We start from the raw sequence: 23,260 nt of genomic DNA, 5'->3' as shown, positions 1-23,260 counted from the left end.
GTCCCCCTATCAAAGTATGTATCATTTCATACAGCATATTTAGTCAATTCATTTAAAGTAAATATTGGTCAGGCTTTTCAATAAAATAAAAATTGTAGTGGCATTAGAAATGTGGTCCCGTGTGGCTCAGTTGGTAGAGCATGGTGTTTGCAACGCCAGGGTTGTGGGTTCGATTCCCACAGGGGGACCAGTACGGAGAAAAAAAAAAATACAAAATAAAAAAAGTATGAAATCTATGCATTCACCACTGTAAGTCGCTCTGGATAAGAACGTCTGCTAAAATGACTAAAATGTAAATAAACAGTCTACCTACTTCTGTGTTTTAACAGACTTAACTGGGCTATGACATCAGCACCGGCATTTCACAAATATTACATTAACATGCAAACCCCTCATTAATGCTCAGCCTTTTCCTCCTCTTTAACGTAAATCAGGTTTCTCAAAACAGATCTTCAAATCTGACTAAACTGCAAAACAATGATTTGATAAATCCCAACGTAAACACTTCCTATAAGCTGGCATGCCGACTGGAATTAAATTAAAGAAAAAACATGTTACTTTATTCAAATAAAATGTTTTGCGGGTAACCTCTGGCAGCTAGCAGGGGGGGATAAAGGATACAATTTATTCCAATCAGTATCTAAGGGAATGTTTTAAACATGGACCGCTAACTGCAATCATCCTCTACGGGACTGGGACGACTTCAAAGTTTAAACGATTCTTTACCAGAGTATTTGAAGTCAAAAATTGCTGAAACAACTTAAAATTCCCCAAACACTTTATTTGGTAACTCAAATAGCATCCAGATGTAGGTCTACCCACAAGACAACTTTAGAAGACAAAAAAGTGACCGGGCTCCATCCTTAAAATAAGACTTAAGAAAAGATTGGCTCAGGAAAATAGTATTTTAAAAAAGGGCAATATTTAATAACTTAAATGTTAGAAATAAAACAATACAGAGCCACCGAGCCAGGCCAGAACCTCAGCCAGAGCCACACAGGCCAGAACCTCAGCCAGAGCCACACAGGCCAGAACCTCAGCCAGAGCCACACAGGCCAGAACCTCAGCCAGAGCCACACAGGCCAGAACCTCAGCCAGAGCCACACAGGCCAGAACCTCAGCCAGAGCCACACAGGCCAGAACCTCAGCCAGAGCCACACAGGCCAGAACCTCAGCCAGAGCCACACTATACAGGCCAGGCCAGAACCTCAGCCAGAGCCACTATACAGGCCAGGACAGAACGTCAGACCGAGCCACTATACAGGCCAGGACAGAAGCTCAGCCAGACCACACTATACAGGCCAGGACAGAACCTCAGACCGAGCCGCTATACAGGCCAGGACAGAACCTCAGCCAGAGCCACACTATACAGGCCAGGACAGAACCTCAGCCAGAGCCACGCTATACAGGCCAGGACTGCTCAGATCAGCTACAGACTCGTGTGTGTGTGTGTGTGTGTGTCCGTCCATGTGGGCTTTACTGTCGCTGCAGTGTTGTTCTTTATTGATGACAGATCCTCGTTCTGCTACTTCCAGTCAAAACACAGTGTGATTGAATGGCCTGTCAAAACACCAAGCTCTACGGAGCTCTGATGTAATTCCATCATCTGAACATGGTTTAGACGGTTAGACTGGGCTACATGGCCTGCCTCCACAATGGCATCCTCAGACAGAGACGCAGAGCCAGGACCGAACCTCAGACCGTGACTTCCTCCTCAGGAGGACAGTCAGTAATTCTGCACAAATGTTTAGTAGTGGACAACTGGGCCTAAAGCGATAGGGGCCTTTAATCACATCTATTCCCAGAACCCAGACAGTTCCCAGTTCAGTTGAAACCCCCCAGAACCCAGACAGTTCCCAGTTCAGTTGAAACCCCCCAGAACCCAGACAGTTCCCAGTTCAGTTGAAACCCCCCGAACCCAGACAGTTCCCAGTTCAGTTGAAACCCCCCGAACCCAAACAGTTCCCAGTTCAGTTGAAACCCCCCGAACCCAGACAGTTCCCAGTTCAGTTGAAACCCCCCGAACCCAAACAGTTCCCAGTTCAGTTGAAATCCCAGAACCCAGACAGTTCCCAGTTCAGTTGAAAACCCTGAGAACCCAGACAGTTCAACTGAAGAACAGAACATCTGGAAGGAAGGATGAAATAGAGGAAAACGCCTACATAAACATGAGGGTGATAGGACAACTCGACAGGACGATAGGGCAGGGGGTAATAGGGCAGGGGGTAATAGGACAGGGGAACCTGGGACAGGGGTAATAGGACAGTGGGGAACCTGGGACCGGGGTAACAGGACTGGGGGAACCTGGGACAGGGGTAATAGGACTGGGGGAACCTGGGACAGGGGTAATAGGACTGGGGGAACCTGGGACAGGGGTAATAGTATCTGATCTCACCTGTTTGGCTTTAGACTTGGTGATGGTATCTGACAGGGGTTTCTTCTTCTCTTTCACAGCAGTCTTGGAGAACAGCTCTACGAACTCATCAAAGTTCACGTCAGGCTCCTGTATCTTGTCCCAGACCAGCGACGTGCTCACCTCTCTAGGATGAGGGAAGAGTTACAGTGAGGTTGTGACCGTTCGATCTTTAGTAAAGATACCAGAAATGTTCCAGATGTAAAAAATAAAAAAAATACATATTTCACTCAAATTATGTGTACATATTAGTTGACATCATGTTAGTCAGAATTTCTCCTTTATCAAGAAGCTGATTAAAACAGCATGATCGATACACAGGTGCACCTTGTGCTGGGGACAAAAAATTTGCAGTTTTTGTCACAACACAATGCAACAAATGTCTCGCGTTTGAAGAAGCGTGGAAATTGGCATGCTGACTGCAGGAATGTCCACCAGAGTCATTGCCAGAGAATTTGTTGTTCATTTCTCAACCAAATTGGGAGGCCTATTCCCTCCCAGGCCCGTCTGTGCCCCCGGCCTCCATATATTACGGCCTAGTTAATTTATTTAAATTGACCGATTTCCTTACATGAACTGTAACTCAGTAAAATCTTTGAAATGATTGTGCTTATATTTTTGTTCAGTATACACATGAGTTCCAGTACTACACCTTCAGTGAGAAATATCAGCTTTTTTTGTCCATATCTCATTTCGATATTGTGACAACAAATCATTCCATCTCCGTTAAAACAACTGACTAAGTATCCTTTTTTATAATCAATCGGTGTCAGTACTGCGGGGGGGGGGGTAATCGTATCGCTCTGCCTCTAGCTTGGTTTTCCTAGACTGTCACATTGTCAGTTTAACCAGCTTGGCATTTCTTGTTCCATGGTCCGAGAAGCACTCCCCCTACTGTATTACCTCACGCCGAGCAGCACTGTGTTGCCTCACGCTGAGCAGCACTCCCCCTACTGTATTACCTCACGCTGAGCAGCACTCCCTCTACTGTATTACCTCACGCCGAGCAGCACTCCCCCTACTGTATTACCTCACGCCGAGCAGCACTCCCCCACTGTATTACCTCACGCTGCACCTCCCCATATACTGACCCTTCTTCCAGCCAGGACAAAGGCAACAATAGAGACCAAACAAGATATTCACAAAGCAAACGTTTTACTTGAAAATTATCAGCTAGATATACAGTATGTGAATGGTAATCTAGCTAGCCAGTTTAACAGGCAAAAACGACCTAAAACTAATGTTATGCAAGGTAGATGTCAATTCTTCGTGGGTATCTGACTGGCTAACAGCAGCAGCTAGCCCTATTAACAGCAGCAGCTAGCCCTATTAACAGCAGCAGCTAGCCCTATTAACAGTAGCAGCTAGCCCTATTAACAGTAGCAGCTAGCACCCATTAACAGTAGCAGCTAGCACCCATTAACAGTAGCAGCTAGCACCCATTAACAGTAGCAGCTAGCCCTATTAACAGTAGTAGCTAGCCCTATTAACAGTAGTAGCTAGCCAGTTAGCCCTTTTGACTTGCTATCTACACACTTGGCTTGCTATCTACACAAACGTATGTATTGTAGGCAGGTAAACATGCCAAAATTAATACAGTATGGATTTAACATATCAAGATTAAAATATTGAGAGACATGAAATGGGCAACATCAGTAGCTATTCAGTTAGCATGCGATTGCTTTAGCTCAAATAATGTCCGCCATTGATTTCAAGAAACGTTGCGTAGTTGTTTACGCGTACTCGGCATTTTTCTGGTGCATACTTGGTTGAAACTTGCATTGATGCTTCAAAAACATGTACGAAATGGTAGAATGCATCTTTAGAAGTGTCCCTCCGTTTCAAATACTTTGATTTGGACTCATACTCCGATCCTCCTGTGCTCATTTTTGCACGCTCAGAGCACAGTAGTACGCATTTTGAGAAACACCCTTGTCCACACTGTCATAAATGCTGAACAGGATACTCTTTACGATCCTAGTCCTGATCCTAGATCACCACTCCTACTGAGACTCTTTATGACCTGTCATAAATGCTGAACAGGATACTCTTTACGATCCTAGTGCTGATCCTAGATCACCACTCCTACTGAGACTCTTTATGACCTGATCCTAGATCACCACTCCTACTGAGACTCTTTATGACCTGATCCTATATCAACACTCCTTCCTACTGGGAGACTCTTTACGACCTGATCCTATATCAACACTCCTTCCTACTGGGAGACTCTTTATGACCTGATCCTAGAGCACCACTCCTACTGAGACTCTTTATGACCTGATCCTAGATCACCACTCCAACTCTAAAGCATTTTTGAATACAGGTCCAGATGCTTATGTAACTAGCATAGCTGTCATATGATTACTTTTTTAGCGTAGAGCTTTAGGAACAACTGCTGAAATAAAAAACGTCTTGTTATTAAATACATTTGTATTGATTGATTTACTTTTTGTGTTGAGCCGAGTTGAGCTGTATCCTGGTCCAGTAGAGCGGCTTCATGGGTCTGGGAGGCTCCACCACTCCTTTCCGGGGAGGTTTCTCCTGCGCCATGCTTAGAGCATACAGTCCCATGGGCAACGGAGGGACCAGGGAGCCCAGGGCACATGGTGGGGGAGGGCCCATCCCTATCATCCCAGGTAAGGGAGGTGGTGGTGGGGGCATTGCACCCCCTGGTAGAGGAGGTGGTGGTGGGGGCATTGCACCCCCTGGTAGAGGAGGTGGGGGCATTGCACCCCCTGGTAGAGGAGGTGGGGGCATTGCACCCCCTGGTAGAGGAGGTGGGGGCATTGCACCCCCTGGTAGAGGAGGTGGAGGCATTGCACCCCCTGGTAGAGGAGGTGGAGGCATTGCACCCCCTGGTAGAGGAGGTGGAGGCATTGCACCCCCTGGTAGAGGAGGTGGAGGCATTGCACCCCCTGGTAGAGGAGGTGGAGGCATTGCACCCCCTGGTAGAGGAGGTGGAGGCATTGCACCCCCTGGTAGAGGAGGTGGAGGCATTGCACCCCCTGGTAGAGGAGGTGGAGGCATTGCACCCCCTGGTAGAGGAGGTGGAGGCATTGCACCCCTGGTAGAGGAGGTGGAGGCATTGCACCCCCTGGTAGAGGAGGTGGAGGCATTGCACCCCCTGGTAGAGGAGGTGGAGGCATTGCACCCCCTGGTAGAGGAGGTGGAGGCATTGCACCCCCTGGTAGAGGAGGTGGAGGCATTGCACCCCCTGGTAGAGGAGGTGGAGGCATTGCACCCCCTGGTAGAGGAGGTGGAGGCATTGCACCCCCTGGTAGAGGAGGTGGAGGCATTGCACCCCCTGGTAGAGGAGGTGGAGGCATTGCACCCCCTGGTAGAGGAGGTGGAGGCATTGCACCCCCTGGTAGAGGAGGTGGAGGCATTGCACCCCCTGGTAGAGGAGGTGGAGGCATTGCACCCCCTGGTAGAGGAGGTGGAGGAGGTGGTGGGGGCATTGCACCCCCTGGTAGAGGAGGTGGTGGAGGAGGAGCCATGGAGTGACCAGGTAAAGGAGGTGGAGGTTTAATGCCCCTCTGTTGCTGCTGTTGGCACGTACAGACAAACGCTGGTGCGGCCTTGGGGGAGAAGGGTATGGGTAGGGACAGGGCCAGTTCTGGGGGGAGATTAATGGGACAGGAGGAGGACAGAGAGGACTCTCCTCCATCCTCGTTCACAAACAAGGGTGGCATCTGGTCCGGTATAGGCACTTTAAAAGTAAAGCTTTCCTCCATAGGTGACGTCTGGACAGACTTGGACTCCAGACAACAGTCAGTCTGTTGGTCTACATGACAGACCTCCTTCGCCATCCTTTCCGCAGTCTGTAGGTCTACATGACAGACCTCCCTGTACAGACTCCCCTCCACACCGCTCTCTGGCTCCTTAATGGTAATAATATCTCTGTCCAGCAGGGGGTGCTGTTCCTCCAGCTCAGCTATTTTAGTCCGCAGGTCCTCAATGGTCTGTTCTAACTGCTGGATCACGTTGACGTGCTCCTCTTTCAGCTTCACTGTTTTCAGCACTGACTCCTCCTAGAGAGAGAGAGAGAGAGAGAGAGACAGAGACAGAGACAGAGAGAGAGACAGAGACAGAGAGAGAGACAGAGAGAGAGACAGAGAGAGAGACAGAGAGAGAGACAGAGAGAGAGACAGAGAGAGAGACAGAGAGACAGAGAGACAGAGAGAGAGACAGAGAGACAGAGAGAGAGACAGAGAGACAGAGAGACAGAGAGAGAGACAGAGAGACAGAGACAGAGACAGAGACAGAGAGACAGAGAGAGAGAGGGGGAGCGAGAGACAGAGCGAGAGAGGGGGGGCCAGAGAGCGAGAGAGGGGGGGCCAGAGAGCGAGAGAGGGGGGGCCAGAGAGCGAGAGAGGGGGGGCCAGAGAGCGAGAGAGGGGGGGGCCAGAGAGCGAGAGAGGGGGGGCCAGAGAGCGAGAGAGGGGGGGCCAGAGAGCGGGGGCCAGAGAGCGAGAGAGGGGGGGCCAGAGAGCGGGGGCCAGAGAGCGAGAGAGGGGGGGCCAGAGAGCGGGGGCCAGAGAGCGAGAGAGGGGGGGCCAGAGAGCGAGGGCCAGAGAGCGAGAGAGGGGGGGCCAGAGAGCGGGGGCCAGAGAGCGAGAGAGGGGGGGCCAGAGAGCGGGGGCCAGAGAGCGAGAGAGGGGGGGCCAGAGAGGGGGGCCAGAGAGCGAGAGAGGGGGGCCAGAGAGCGAGAGAGGGGGGGCCAGAGAGCGAGAGAGGGGGGGCCAGAGAGCGAGAGAGGGGGGCCAGAGAGCGAGAGAGGGGGGCCAGAGAGCGAGAGAGGGGGGGCCAGAGAGCGAGAGAGGGGGGGCCAGAGAGCGAGAGAGGGGGGGGGCCAGAGAGCGAGAGAGGGGGGGGCCAGAGAGCGAGAGAGGGGGGGGCCAGAGAGCGAGAGAGGGGGGGCCAGAGAGCGAGAGAGGGGGGGCCAGAGAGCGAGAGAGGGGGGCCAGAGAGCGAGAGAGGGGGGGCCAGAGAGCGAGAGAGGGGGGGCCAGAGAGCGAGAGAGGGGGGGCCAGAGAGCGAGAGAGGGGGGGCCAGAGAGCGAGAGAGGGGGGGCCAGAGCGAGAGAGGGGGGCCAGAGCGAGAGAGGGGGCCAGAGCGCGAGAGAGGGGGCCAGAGCGCGAGAGAGGGGGCCAGAGCGCGAGAGAGGGGGCCAGAGCGCAAGAGAGGGGGCCAGAGCGCGAGAGAGGGGGCCAGAGAGCGAGAGAGGGGGCCAGAGAGCGAGAGAGGGGGCCAGAGAGCGAGAGAGGGGGGGCCAGAGAGCGAGAGAGGGGGGGCCAGAGAGCGAGAGAGGGGGGGCCAGAGAGCGAGAGGAAACAGTGTTCATATAAACATTTAAAGCAATATGTTAACTGTTTCAGAACCTCAATGAGAACAATGTTATATTCAAGATATTCTTTGTTAGAGGCAGAGCTTCTTGGAGAGGAGCTCAATGACTTCATATGGAACAAGACAAGATGGCGGCTTTCAAAAGGACAATACTTCAACAACAAGGAGCATCTCTAGGAGATATGGATGATAGTGGATGCTGCCCCCTTGTGGTTAAATCAGGCGAAGGAGGCCAGGGCTATTCAGGATAAATGTTGGACTAGATATACGATGCTATTCTCTCCAAAGGGAAAGACTTTACAGTCCTATAGATAAGCTCTCAGGTAAGGTTGGATGATTCCCTACTGATTTTGGAAATCGGTACTTTGCAAACTTAGTCTGAAAGTAGGGTGACAGACCTGAAGTTGGCCGACTTCTTCTCTCTGATGTCTCTTCAGCCCCAGGATGGCTGCCTGGTGTTCTGTAGTAAAAGAGAGACAGGATACTTCTATATTATCACTACCAGAATACAACCACACACGGTCAACTAGACCAGACCACATTCTTACTGGATGATATGTGACGATACAATGATTACTTCAATTCATAATCCTTACCATCATGCATTGTTTTTTTTTCTTAGAATGAAATGAAAATTGACATTTAATGTGAACATCAAAAGCTGTTATGTCTAAAGCCTCATTTCATATCAAACCAATAGTTAGAGAAAATGCAACATTACATTTAGCAGCCAGTTTTTTTAGGTGTCAGACTCAGCAACAAGGAAAGACGACGGGACGTTTGTCGTCGTCGTCGGGACGTTTGTCGTCGGGACGTTTGTCGTCGTCGGACAGACGACGGGACGTTTGTCGTCGTCGGACAGACGACGGGACGTTTGTCGTCGTCGGACAGACGACGGGACGTTTGTCGGGGGACAGACGACGGGACGTTTGTCGGGGGACAGACGACGGGACGTTTGTCGGGGGACAGACGACGGGACGTTTGTCGGGGGACAGACGACGGGAGGTTTGTCGGGGGACAGAGGGGAAAGACGACAGGACGTTTGTCGGGGGACATTAGAGGGTAAAGCGGTGCTCAGAATATCAATCCATCTTTGCCTGCCTAAGCACTGACTTAACGTTGCTATGCAACCTTGGCCCTTACAATAGCATGTGGGACTACAGACAGACAGCACACGTTAACTGACGAGCAAGGACAAAAACAGAGTTAAATGACCATGCAGAAACACATTCTCAATGTAACTTACCTTCATCGCCCTCTAAAGGTATCAGAGCATGAAAGAAGAGAGATCCAGTTTAGAAACAAGGCTTTCCATAAATCTACACTGTTGGGTTAAAATGAACACTAGTCATAAATTAATGCTAGTTTCAAGGCACAGAGATGCAACATGAAGCTCAACTCCACCCTGGCCGAGGGACGAGGCCACCCGCACCTCCACCCTGACCGTATCTACATGACTAGTCTATACGACAGCCTCTACAGCATCTACATGACCAGCCTCTACATGACCAGCCTCTACATGACCAGCCTCTACATGACCAGCCTCTACATGACCAGCCTCTACAGCCTCTACATGACCAGCCTCTACAGCCTCTACATGACCAGCCTCTACAGCATCTACATGACCAGCCTCTACAGCATCTACATGACCAGCCTCTACAGCATCTACATGACCAGCCTCTACAGCATCTACATGACCAGCCTCTACAGCAGGGGTGTCAAACTCAAATACCCAGTGGGCCAAAATGTAAAACCTGAACAAAGTCGCGGGCCAACATTGAACCTTTTAATATGGACCCAAACAAGCTTATTACCATACAATATATACAATATATAATTTAATAGTGGAGACATGCAAAATCGAATTTCAAATGAAAAAAAACAACGGCATTCATTTATTAAATAAATAAAATGTAAATAAAATCGTATGCCTCTTTTCTATTTGCAGCCTTCTGATTTAAATACCAAAATAAACTTTTCCCACTGGCTAATAATTTTACAAATAAAATGATAATAAATCAACCAACCATTCAAGCCCATACCTTGTAGCAAGAAAAAGTGCACAAAGAAAACATTAATTATTGCACACTGATCTAATCTGATGTGCCCAAGCCAGATACCTGGCATCTCTTCTTGGATGCTAGTTCATCAATGTCTGGGCTCAGGCTCTGAGCTGAAGAAATCCTCAGTATCGAGCGAAGGTGTTCATCAGTCAGACGTCTCCTGTGAGTTGTTTTGGTCATCTTCATCGAGGAGAAAAGTTGCTCGCATAGATAAGTGCTGCCGAACATGGAGAGCATCTGAGCAGCTTGGGTGCGGAGCTGAGGCATTGTGTCAGGGATGAACCGTGGAAACTGTGCGGCGCCCACAGCATCATACTTTGACTTCAGCGTGTCGTTGCACTGGAGTTCAATCAGCTCCATTTGGATGTTGGTTGGTGCATTTTCCACATCAACTGTGAAGGGATTACTAAGCAGTTCAAACCTACATTTCTGGACATCGAAGTCGGCAAATCGCCGGCTAAACTCAGCGGCGAGAACACTGAGTTTTTCAGCAAACTGCGCGCATGGGAACACGGCGGTAGAGATCTGCGCTTTTATGGTTTGGCAGCAGGGAAAATGGCAAGGGTTTCCTTGCAGCATCTGATTCTCCCACAGGCACAATTTAGTTTTAACCTCTATGGGCTAGGTGGGACGCTAGCGTGCCACCCGTGGTGCACTCCATCAACAGCAGGTGCATTTCAAGAGCGGCAAATTTGAATCCAAATAAATGTCAAAATTCAAATTTTTCAAACATACAACTATTTTACACCCTTTGAAAGATAAACATCTCCTTAATCTAACCACGTTTTACGATTTCAAAAAGGTTTTACGGCGAAAGCATAAATTTAGAGTATGTTAGGACAGTACATTTACAAGAGTTGTGTGTAATGTTTTGTCAAGTCAAAGACAGGGTCACCAAAACCATAAAACCAGCTAAAATGATGCACTAACCTTTTACAATCTCCATCAGATGACACTCCTAGGACATTATGTTAGACAATGCATGCATTTTTAGTTCTATCAAGTTCATATTTATATCCAAAAACAGCGTTTTACTATGGCATTGATGTTGAGGAAATCGTTTCCCTCCAATAACCGGCAGTCAAGTCAGCGTCACAAATTAAATAACTAAAATTAGAAAACATTGGTAAAATATTATATTGTCATTTAAAGAATTATAGATTTACATCTCTTGAACGCAATCAACTTGCCAGATTTAAAAATAACCTTACTGGGAAATCACACTTTGCAATAATCTGAGCACTGCGCCCAGAAAAATACGCGTTGCGATACAGACTAGACTAGGGGAGATCTAAAATCGAAAATACTATGTAAATAATCCATTACCTTTGATTCTCTTCATCAGATGTCACTTCCAGGTATCACAGGTCCATAACGAATGTAGTTTTGTTCAAAAAAGCTCATCATTTATGTCCAAAAATCTCCGTCTTGTTAGCACATGATCTAAGCCAGCCGGACTTCTCGTCATGAACGAGCGGAAAAAATATATTTACATTCGTTCAAACATGTCAAACGTTGTATAGCATAAATCATTAGGGCCTTTTTTAATCAGAACATGAATAATATTCAAGGTGGACGAATGCATACTCTTTTATAACGTATTGGAACGAGGGTACCCAACATGAACTCGCGCGCCAGGTGTCTAATGGGACATCATCGTTCCATGGCTCTTGTTCGGTCAGATCTCCCTCCAGAAGACTCAAAACACTTTGTAAAGGCTGGTGACATCTAGTGGAAGCAATAGGAAGTGCCAAAATATTCCTCAGCCCCTGTGTTTTTCAATGGGATAGGTTTAAAGGTAATACAACACATCAGGTATCCACTTCCTGTCAGAAAATGTCTCAGGGTTTTGCCTGCCAAATGAGTTCTGTTATACTCACAGACACCATTCAAACAGTTTTAGAAACTTTAGAGTGTTTTCTATCCATATATAATAAGTATATGCATATTCTAGTTACTGGGTAGGATTAGTAACCAGATTAAATCGGGTACATTTTTTTTTATCCAGACGTGCAAATGCTGCCCCCTAGCCCTAACAGGTTAAAGGCCCTCACTGCAGCGTACATGTCTGTGATGATGCGCCCCCCGCCCCTGAAGCTGCAGGTTCAGCGCATCGAGATGGCTCGAGATGTCACAGAGAAAGGACAGCTCACACAGAAACTTTTGCTCCCGGAGCTCTGCTGTATCCTTCCCTTTGGTTTCCAGGAATTGACATATTTCCTCACGCAGCTCGAAACATCTGTTCAGTACTTTTCCTCTGCTTAGCCATCTCACCTCTGTGTGATACGGCACGTCTGCGTATTCCGAACCACACTCCTCTAGAAAAAATTTAAACTGGCGGTGATTCAGACTTTTGGCTCTTATAAAGTTAACTACCTGTGTTACTGTGGCAATAACATGTTCCATCTTTAGGGCTTTGGCACACAGTGATTTCTGATGTATGATGCAGTGGTAAACAGTTAGCTCACCTGCACAGTTCTCTTCCCGCATCTTCTCCCGAACCATGCCCACCAGTCCACTCTTTTTACCGCACATCGCTGGCGCACCATCTGTCGTTAATCCAACGAGTTTATCCCACGGCAGCTTTATTTCAGTTACACATTTGGAAACCTCCTCAAAGATTTCCTTTCCTGTGGTTGTGCCATGCATTGATTTGAATCCCAATAGCTCCTCCGTAACACACAGATTTGAGTCCACTCCACGGATGAAGACTGACAGCTGAGCAGTATCAGATGCGTCGCAGCTCTCATCCACAGCGAGGGAGAACGCAACGAAATCTTTTCCCTTTTCCATCAGCTGGTCATACAGATTGGTGGCAAGATCACATGTGCGATAAGCTACTGGTGTTCCTGCTCAGGCTCACGTTTGAAAATGCTTGCTTTTTCTCTGGGCATACGAGGTCACAAACTTTCATCATGCACTTTTTCACGAACTCTCCCTCATTAAAGGGCCGGGCTGATTTTGCGATCTCTGCTGCCACTATATAACTAGCCTTTACAGCAGCCTCACTTTGTGATGTGGCTTTTTTGAACATATTCTGTTGTGAAACCAAACTTCTTTTCATCTCCTCTACTTTCTGGCTCCTTTGAGTCATGTCCAGGTCCTTGTATTTGTCATGGTGTTTCGTTTCATAGTGTCGTCTAATGTTGTACTCCTTACTTACAGCCACGTTGACTCCACAAACAAGACAAACAGGTTTGTCTTTTACATACGTAAACAGATATTCTGCCTCCCACTTGTCCAGAAAGCTCCTGTTTTCTGCCTTTCTTTTCGCCATTTTTGGGAAGGGATAGCGCGCTGACAGTTGTAGCGTCTATGTTGCTATGACTACTGTCACAGAGGAGAGGGCGTTTCTGGGTCCTGTCCTGATTGGCGCGCGAAAACAACAGCAGAGCATTATGGGATTCGTAGTATTAGCGGTGAATGCGCTGTATAATACCGGCGGGCCAGCTCTAGTAGTAATTTGGTATTGTCTCGCGGGCCAAATATAATTACCCCACGGGCCAAATTTGGCCCGTGGGCCAGAGTTTGACACCCATGCTCTACAGCAGCTACACGACCCGTCTCCCCAGCAGCTACACGACCCGTCTCCCCAGCAGCTACACGACCCGTCTCCCCAGCAGCTACACGACCCGTCTCCCCAGCAGCTACACGACCCGTCTCCCCAGCAGCTACACGACCCGTCTCCCCAGCAGCTACACGACCCGTCTCCCCAGCAGCTACACGACCCGTCTCCCCAGCAGCTACACGACCCGTCTCCACAGCAGCTACACGACCCGTCTCCACAGCAGCTACACGACCCGTCTCCACAGCAGCTACACGACCCGTCTCCACAGCAGCTACACGACCCGTCTCCACAGCAGCTACACGACCCGTCTCTACAGTATAATAGCAGCTACACGACTCGTCTCTACAGTATAATAGCATCTACACGACTCGTCTCTACAGTATAATAGCATCTACACGACTCGTCTCTACAGTATAATAGCATCTACACGACTCGTCTCTACAGTATAATAGCATCTATAGGACTAGTCTCTACAGTATAATAGTATCTATATGGATGTGGTGAGGGCCCCTACCCTCTTCGGTGTACATGAGGCCTGGTCTATCGTCTCCCACAGGTCTGGGTGGGGGCCACAGGGTCTTCAGATGCCCAGGGAGGGGGGCCCGGCCCTCAAAGTGTTCCATGGAGTGGGGGGGCTGGCTGACCGCTGCCCACGTGTACAGCTGGTCTTGCTGGGGGAAGAGAGGGAGATGAGGGTAGATAATATGGAATACATGAGGACATAAGGAGATAAAATAGCATAAGGGGACAATAGAGGAGATAAGGAGATATAATGCTGTAAGGAGACAATAGGACATAGTGGTTCCTCATTTAAAAGTTGTGAGTTTACGCCGCAGGACTTAGAGGTAATGTGTGGTCTAGTACGGTACCCTACGTCCCCACGTCATTACTCCAGATCACCACAAGGGGGAGTTAGAGACCTGATTATGCTTTTGGGTCCTACTGTGTCTGACAATTAATGGGCGACATAAACCTAAGAATGTGCACGACTTCAGTATTACTGACTAAAAACTGTTATACTAAGGTTTTTATTATTTTATTTGTTAGGATATTTTTTTTCTCTTACTGTAGGCCACTCCTAACCGGTCACGTTGTACAGCACCCGAGTGACACAACGGTCTTAGACACTGCATATCAGTACAAGCTGTGTTGCTCCAGATGCTGGTTTAATACCCGTGCCGGTCTCGACTGGGATACCCATGAGATGACTGTAGGTTTTAGTTTTTTCCTCCCTCTAAAAACATAAATAATTCAAAATAACAAACTGTCTTTATTTACAAATTAGTAACAAATGTCTCACCCCATGTTCAAGAATGGTCTTTTTCTTGCTCATTTGAAAATGAAATCTCCAAAATATTTAAGGGGCATTGCATTAATAATGGCGCTGACTAGGGACATGTTCCAGCTGTTCGGTTCTTAGTGCCCGTCTGCACGTTCAAACTAAAACAACGTAACTAATAATGGCATCTTTATGCTTTCATTAATAAAATGATAAAAATACTCTTTCAAAATGCCAATGTTTATTTAGTTATAGATCCATAATGAATTACTATGGGAATAAATATCACTGGATTACAGAAATATCCTCCAATCCTCTAATTATTGGCGGAGAGTCACGTCATATTTTTCGATATACCGTAGGCGACGAGTCTCACTAGTGTACAGTAATGTGCTGTTAAAAGTGGTGGTCTTAACCTGTTTAGGATAGGGGGCAGTATTGACACGGCTGGATAAAAAACATACCCGATTTAATCTGGTTACCACTCCTACCCAGTAACTAGAATATGCATATACTTATTACATATGGATAGAAAACACCCTAAATTTTCTAAAACTGTTTGAATGGTGTCTGTGAGTATAACAGAACTCAAATGGCAGGTCAAAACCTGAGAGATTCCTTTACAGGAAGTGGCCTGTCTGACCATTTCTTGAACTTGTTTTCCATCTCTATCATTTACTAAGGATCTCTGCTCTAACGTGACACTTCCCACGTCGTCCATAGGCGCTCAGAGCCCGGGAAAAAACAGAATGTCGTCATTCCAGCCCCAGGCTGAAACACATTATCGCCTTTCTCAAGTGGCCGATCAAGGGACACTGGCTTATGCGCGTGACCCCGACCGCCCCCGCCTTTGGGATTTTTTCCTCTGTTTGCCGAAAAGGAGATTCCCTGTCGGAATATTATCGCTTTTCTACGAGAAAAATGTCGTAAAAATTTATTTTAAACAGCGGTTGACATGCTTCGAAGTACGGTAATGGAATACTTAGAATTTTATTGTCACGAATTGCGCCATGCGCGCGACACTTCTTTACTATTTCGGATAGTGTCTGGAACGCACGAACAAAACGCCGCTATTCGGATATAACGATGGATTATTTTGGACCAAACCAACATTTGTTATTGAAGTAGCAGTCCTGGGTGTGTATTCTGACGAAGACAACAAAAGGTAATCAAACTTTTATAATAGTAAATATGATTATGGTGAGTGCTAAACTTGCCGGGTGTCTAAATAGCGAGCCCGTGATGCCTGGGCTTTGTACTTAGAATATTGCAAAATGTGCTTTCACCAAAAAGCTATTTTAAAATCGGACATATCGAGTGCATAGAGGAGGTCTGTATCTATAATTCTTTAAATAATTGTTATGCTTTTTGTGAACGTTTATCGTGAGTAATTTAGTAAAATGTTAGCGAATTCCCCGGAAGTTTGCGGGGGTATGCTAGTTCTGAACGTCACATGCTAATGTAAAAAGCTGGTTTTTGATATAAATATGAACTTGATTGAACAAAACATGCATGTATTGTATAACATAATGTCCTAGGGTTGTCATCTGATGAAGATCATCAAAGGTGAGTGCTGCATTTAGCTGTCTTCTGGGTTTTGGTGACATTATATGCTGGCTTGAAAAATGGGTGTCTGATTATTTCTGGCTTGGTACTCTGCTGACATAATCTAATGTTTTGCTTTCGTTGTAAAGCCTTTTTGAAATCGGACAGTGTGGTTAGATTAACGAGAGTCTTGTCTTTAAATGGCTGTAAAATAGTCATATGTTTGAGAAATTGAAGTAATAGGATTTTTAAGGTTTTGAAAATCGCGCCACAGGATAGCAGTGGCTGTTACGTAGGTGGGACGAATTCGTCCTGCCTAGCCTAGAGAGGTTAAAGAGTATATTGAAGTTTGAAGTAATAGCCTACAACTATTTTAGCACCGTTTCGCGCTGCTCTGAGACAAGCATGGGGACTGGTCTTGATAAAAATCTGAGATTTTTATGTTCACTTAATTTCCTTTTGGGTATTGGTTAGACTAGAATTTAAGAACAATGAGGGTGCAGAAATGTTATGCTCTTAGTGTAAACTTTATTTAACTAGGCAATTCAGTTAAGAACAAATTCGTATTTACAAGGACAGTGTACTCCTTCCTCCCCATCGGGAAATTGAACCCCAGTCCCCTGCGTGCCCTGCCAGCACAACATTGGGATTCTTTAACTAAACAGCCCAGTACTGTACTGCCGACCATCATGTTGTACAGCGCCATATTTTCCATTCCATCCTAACGGAAACCCAGAGGGTTTTTAATTTTTCTTGGAATAGAAACACCATAATTTTAATCAAATTAATTAAGCAAGTACCAGTCAAAAGTTTGGACACCTACTCATTCAAGGATATCTTTTTTTTTTACCATTTTCTACATTGTAGAATAATAGCGAAGACATCAAAACTATGAAATAACACAGATGGAATCAGTTAAGAACAAATTCTTATTTACAAGGACAGCCTACTCCGTCCTCCCCATCGGGGAATTGAACCCCGGTCTCCCTCGTGCCCGAATTATCTAGTACAGAAATTATTGAAGGTACTTGAGGTCACCAAGAAAGTCTGGACATGACCTGTTCTCCCTTATGTGAGGAATTAGGCACTTTCCCATGTTTACTACAGTATGTACTGTAGGCGATGTTTACTTGTCAGACTGCACAGTAGCCTAATAAACAAATGCAGGTGGCTTATATCTTCAAAATGCTTTATTATACAAAATGTAAAAGCATATACTGTACAATACTGTATTTCTTCATCAGCATCTTTATGCTTTCGTTAATAAAATAATGAAAATAATCTTTCAAAATGCAGATGTTGATTTAGTTATGGATCCATAACGAATTACTATGGAATAAATCACTGAATTACAGAAATATTGGAACAACGTTGTTCAATGAAGGCAAACAAATTGTTGCTCGAGGTTAAATGAAATCCCCAAAATAGTTAATTTTTAAACAAAGCGATTATTATTAATTCATTAAGAATGATATAAAAAGCCCCTTAGATATTAATTTAGAATCCTCAAATCCTCTAAATGTAATTATTGGCGGAGGGTCAAGGCACTGAAAATAATATTTTTAGATATACTGTAGGTCCTACCATAGGCGGAATGAGTATTGGTTAAACTACAATTAGGGTGTGGAAATGTTATGCCCCTTAGATATTAATATAGAATCCTCCAATCCTCTTATGCTGTAGCCTCGACCGTCACATTGTACAGCGCCATATTTTCCATTACATCTGAACGGAAACCCTGAGAGTTTGTTTTTATCTCAGAATAGAAAATCCATAATAATAATCAAATTAATTAATCCAAATTTCTTAAAATCAATTTCTTAAAATCATTCCCATGTACTATGTTATTGCCTATTTAGTGCACTATGGGTCCTGGTCTAAAGTAGTGCACTATAAAGGGAATAGGGTGTCATTCTTCAATCATATACATCTACCAATCACATGGACTAATTCAATTTCAGATGCAATACTCTCAGCTTGGATACAGGCACCCACACATACACACTCATTTCAGATGCAATACTCTCGGCTTGGATGTTGAGTGCAACGGAAACTCCATGACCGCTAAGTGACGTCACATGCCGTGTGTACTCAACCATGTTAGATCGAAGAACAAAAAGGACCTGTCCCAAATGGCCCCCTATGGGCCCAGGTGAAAAGTAGTGCACTACATAGGGAATAGGATGCTACCGTACTTGGGACAGACACAGCCTTGTACATATTGCTTCCATGCTAACCTGCAGGTGCTCAAACAGGTTGCATTTCCTGCGGACGGTCTGTTTGAGTTTAAGCCATGCTAGGTCCAGTCTCCTCTCCCTCTCCTCCCCTCTTCCCTGGCCGTTGATAGTTAGTAGCTCTCGGACTAGCTCAGGCACCTGAGACAGCGCCACACACTCAGAGGCCCCCACATCATCATTATTAGCTAGAGCCAGAGAGGAGGAGGAGGAGGAGGAAAAGCTCCCATCGATCTCTACGCCCGACTCTGACATATTCGCCATGTCCTTGTCCGCTTTAATCTGTCAGTTCCTGGACAGAATATTCAATTTTATGGCGCATAGCCTCTGGACTCTGCTCTATGCACCACTCCTGTTTGGACCATGTAGGCTTTCCATTATCACCAGGAACACTGAGGGAAAATGTGGAGTTTGCATTTAAGAAAAATAAAAATCAACAAATCCCTCGAGGTTGTAAACGGTGGTGTTTTTTCCCCCTCTGCTCTGCTGTTCCTCTTCTGACAATACAGTGAGTTACTGCTAGTCAGGCACTTCTTTCCTTTCACCAGTCTGTGATCATGAAACTCCCTAAAAATGCTGCATCTGTGAAACTGCAGCAGTCCCCAGAAACATTGGGCGTCGCTGCCCTCCCCTCCTGTTCTCATGGTAGCTCTGACCCTGACCAGTCCATCCTCAGAGAGCCTGATATAGCAGACTGGTCTCTTCTCCCTGCTGTTCTTGTAGCTTCAGGCTAGTCACAGGGTTTGCAAAGGCTGATGGGGCTGCTTGCAGTCAGATCAGGTTGCTTTATGACTATGCTTTCTCTATACTGCTGCTCTGTGCTGCACAGGGAGGGGACGAGGAGGGAGGGCATTGGCAGAGAACAATCATATATTCACAGGTCAATGCCTGAGAGCTGCCCTGTCCCATCCTCTCCTGCCTGTAATCAGCTACGGATTGCCTTACTGTTCTCCCATGACCAGATTAGGGCATCAGGCTACAATCTGAAACCGGTCACATCTGTATACCTCTGAGGAGCACATGAGTCAGGCAGGGAGGGAGCAGAGAAGTGCTGTCATTCTCTGTTATAGCTACAACATGCAGCAGTACAGTGTTCACACAGCTAGCCAGGAGGCTAGTCCCTCCAGAGAGACACTGTACCAACAGCCAGCCAGGAGGCTGGTCCCTCCAGAGAGACACTGTACCAACAGCTAGCCAGGAGGCTGGTCCCTCCAGAGAGACACTGTACCAACAGCTAGCCAGGAGGCTGGTCCCTCCAGAGAGACACTGTACCACCAACAGCTAGCCAGGAGGCTGGTCCCTCCAGAGAGACACTGTACCACCAACAGCTAGCCAGGAGGCTGGTCCCTCCAGACAGACACTGTACCACCAACAGCTAGCCAGGAGGCTGTTCCCTCCAGAGAGACACTGTACCACCAACAGCTAGCCAGGAGGCTGGTCCCTCCAGAGAGACACTGTACCACCAACAGCTAGCCAGGAGGCTGTTCCCTCCAGAGAGACACTGTACCACCAACAGCTAGCCAGGAGGCTGTTCCCTCCAGAGAGACACTGTACCACCAACAGCTAGCCAGGAGGCTGGTCCCTCCAGAGAGACACTGTACCACCAACAGCTAGCCAGGAGGCTGGTCCCTCCAGAGAGACACTGTACCACCAACAGCTAGCCAGGAGGCTGGTCCCTCCAGAGAGACACTGTACCACCAACAGCTAGCCAGGAGGCTGGTCCCTCCAGAGAGACACTGTACCACCAACAGCTAGCCAGGAGGCTGGTCCCTCCAGAGAGACACTGTACCAACAGCTAGCCAGGAGGCTAGTCCCTCCAGAGAGACTGTACCAACAACAGCTAGCCAGGAGGCTGGTCCCTCCAGAGACACTGTACCAACAACAGCTAGCCAGGAGGCTGGTCCCTCCAGAGACACTGTACCAACAACAGCTAGCCAGGAGGCTGGTCCCTCCAGAGAGACACTGTACCAACAGCTAGCCAGGAGGCTGTGCCCTCCAGAGAGACACTGTACCAACAGCTAGCCAGGAGGCTGGTCCCTCCAGAGAGACACTGTACCAACAGCTAGCCAGGAGGCTACACCCTCCAGAGACACACTAAGTACACCGACTCTGCATCCTCAAGCATTTTCATGACTTTCACTGTGACCATAACAACAAGGTGGCTCTTGTTACAGGTACCATCCCAGCCATTAGAGCTATGTGTCAGCCATAAGAGGACTGGCCACCCCCTCATAGCCTGGTTCCTCTCTAGGTTTCTTCCTAGGGTTCTGGCCTTTCTAGGGAGTTTTTCCTAGGCCACCGTGCTTCTACACCTGCATTGCTTGCTGTTTGGGGTTTTAGGCTGGGTTTCTGTACAGCACTTTGAGATATCAGCTGATGTAAAAAGGGCTTTATAAATAAATGTGATTTGATTTGTGTTAGAGCTCAGAGCACTCCAACTCAGCAAAACAATGGTGTTAAAATGTTCTCCTCGCAACCACAACGCAATATGGAGCGTATACCCACCCAGGGCTTCCAGTCAATTCACTCATTTGTCATGCAGTAATGTTACATAACGGTGTAGTAGCCTGTATTTTTTAATTTTTTTTTAATTTTTTTTAATTTTTAAACATGTTGTATTAATTGTGACAGCCTCACGTTTTACAGGTACGGCGTACCCCACCACTATTTATTTTTACCCGAGACGCCGTACCAGACCGCCTTACCTTTTCACTCAGGGGTGAAAGTAACAGAGGACTACGGTGTGCTGCAGACTGATGCAGATATCCAGCATGATGATGGTGATGCTGTGATGAGGTATGTAGAGAACAAAAGGCTGCTGGGAAATGTAGTCCAACCACAACACACTGGGCAGATGGTGTGTGTATATATATATATGTGTGTCAGAGCTCTTTGAAGACACCATCACATCACAGCCAAAAAGACATGCCAACCAATCACCTTCTACAACACAGATTACATGATCCCCTCCAAATGGGAAAGTCTTAATTCTAAGAGACTGAACCAAGGGGGATATTTACTGTCTAACATACTGCACATCAACACAATGGGATAGTTACTGTCTAACATACTGCACATCAACACAATGGGACTGAACCAAGGGGATAGTTACTGTAACATACTGCACATCAACACAATGGGATAGTTACTGTCTAACATACTGCACATCAACACAATGGGACTGTTACTGTCTAACATACTGCACATCAACACAATGGGACTGAACCAAGGGGATAGTTACTGTAACATACTGCACATCAACACAATGGGACTGTTACTGTCTAACATACTGCACATCAACACAATGGGACTGAACCAAGGGGATAGTTACTGTAACATACTGCACATCAACACAATGGGACTGTTACTGTCTAACATACTGCACATCAACACAATGGGACTGAAACAAGGGGGTATTTACTGTCTAACATACTGCACATCAACACAATGGGATAGTTACTGTCTAACATACTGCACAGCAACACAATGGGGCCATAACAGTTCAAATGAAGGATTTGAATTTCATCTGCCATTTATCAGATTAGTGATGGTAGTAACAGCAGCGTTGTACGGACTTACCTCATAATAAACATGAATTAACAAAGGATATAGTTATTAGGTATATACTATAGTACTCTAAACAATGATTCTATTTAATGGGCATATCACATATATAATTAATTAACTTGATTATTGCTGTGAAATTTGTTTTGAATTAGCTACATGGAGCAGAAAACAATAGAGTTGATGTAACTTAATTCATTTAACTAGGCAAGTCAGTTAAGAACAAATTCTTATTTACAATGACGGCCTACCCACCCGGCCAAAACCTGGACGACGCTGGGCCAATTGTGCGCCGCCCTATGAGACTCCTCAATCACGGCCGGATGTGATACAGCCTGGATTCGAACCAGGGACTGTAGTAACGCCTCTTGCACTGCACAGCTGCACCACTCGGGAGGTAACAGTGGGCCCTGAGCTCCAATCAGAGTTTCATTTGCTACATGGAACAATATAGTTGATGTAACAGTTGGCCCAGACCTCTGGTACCCGTCCTGCTCCAAACCAAATCTAGAGCACTTGATCCTAATAATTAAGTGGAATCAGGTGCGTTACCAACTGGGTGCGTTACCAACTGGGTGCGTTACCAACTGGGTGCGTTACCAACTGGGTGCGTTACCAACTGGGTGCGTTACCAACTGGGTGCGTTACCAACTGGGTGCGTTACCAACTGGGTGCGTTACCAACTGGGTGCGTTACCAACTGGGTGCGTTACCAACTGGGTGCGTTACCAACTGGGTGCGTTACCAACTGGGTGCGTTACCAACTGGGTGCGTTACCAACTGGGTGCGTTACCAACTGGGGATGGATTGAAAACCTACAGGAGGGTCTCTCTCTCGAACAGGGTTGAGGGTACAGGTGTAGGATAGAATACTCACGTGGAACTTGCATGGCGCAGTGAGTTGTGGGTTGGACCCTTCTATTGTCTCTCTGAAGCAGTCAGTAAAGGGTAGTAACAGTCCCATGGCCAGAATCCTAGAACACAGCTTCTCAGCTTCCTCTGGCTGGGCATCTTCCTGCTGTAGGAACAGCTTTTCTAGGAGAGTACGACCTGGAGGTAGAAATATCAATATTACTACAGTTAACTTCTATAGGAGTAACGATACCATCTCCTCTACCATCAGTACTGTCTGTCTGTCTCCAGTTCAGTAGAGCTGCTGAACCAACAGGGCTAATAATATTATATTACAACTGGCCCATTAGTTAATATGGACAGAACTAATGAATGGCCTTTTAAAAACGCCACCACTG

The 23,260-nt window shown here is 46.7% G+C and overlaps 1 protein-coding gene across 1 annotated transcript in view; it reads right to left on the bottom strand.

Moving 5' to 3' along the window:
* LOC106560310 (formin-2) overlaps positions 1-23,260 on the bottom strand; it is a 56,294-nt gene that overhangs the window by 19,910 nt on the left and 13,124 nt on the right. Inside the window, 7 exon segments of the mRNA XM_045699041.1 lie at positions 2,396-2,531; positions 4,860-5,472; positions 5,475-6,444; positions 8,158-8,219; positions 9,006-9,017; positions 13,905-14,061; positions 22,888-23,060. Of these exon segments, the coding sequence (XP_045554997.1) occupies positions 2,396-2,531; positions 4,860-5,472; positions 5,475-6,444; positions 8,158-8,219; positions 9,006-9,017; positions 13,905-14,061; positions 22,888-23,060 (2,123 nt within the window).

This window comes from Salmo salar, chromosome ssa01 (assembly GCF_905237065.1).
Source record: "Salmo salar chromosome ssa01, Ssal_v3.1, whole genome shotgun sequence".
In the NCBI taxonomy this organism is placed as follows: Eukaryota; Metazoa; Chordata; class Actinopteri; order Salmoniformes; family Salmonidae; genus Salmo; species Salmo salar.
The sequence above is the reverse complement of the archived record's forward strand: the minus strand, read 5'-3'. Positions and strand labels throughout refer to the sequence as shown.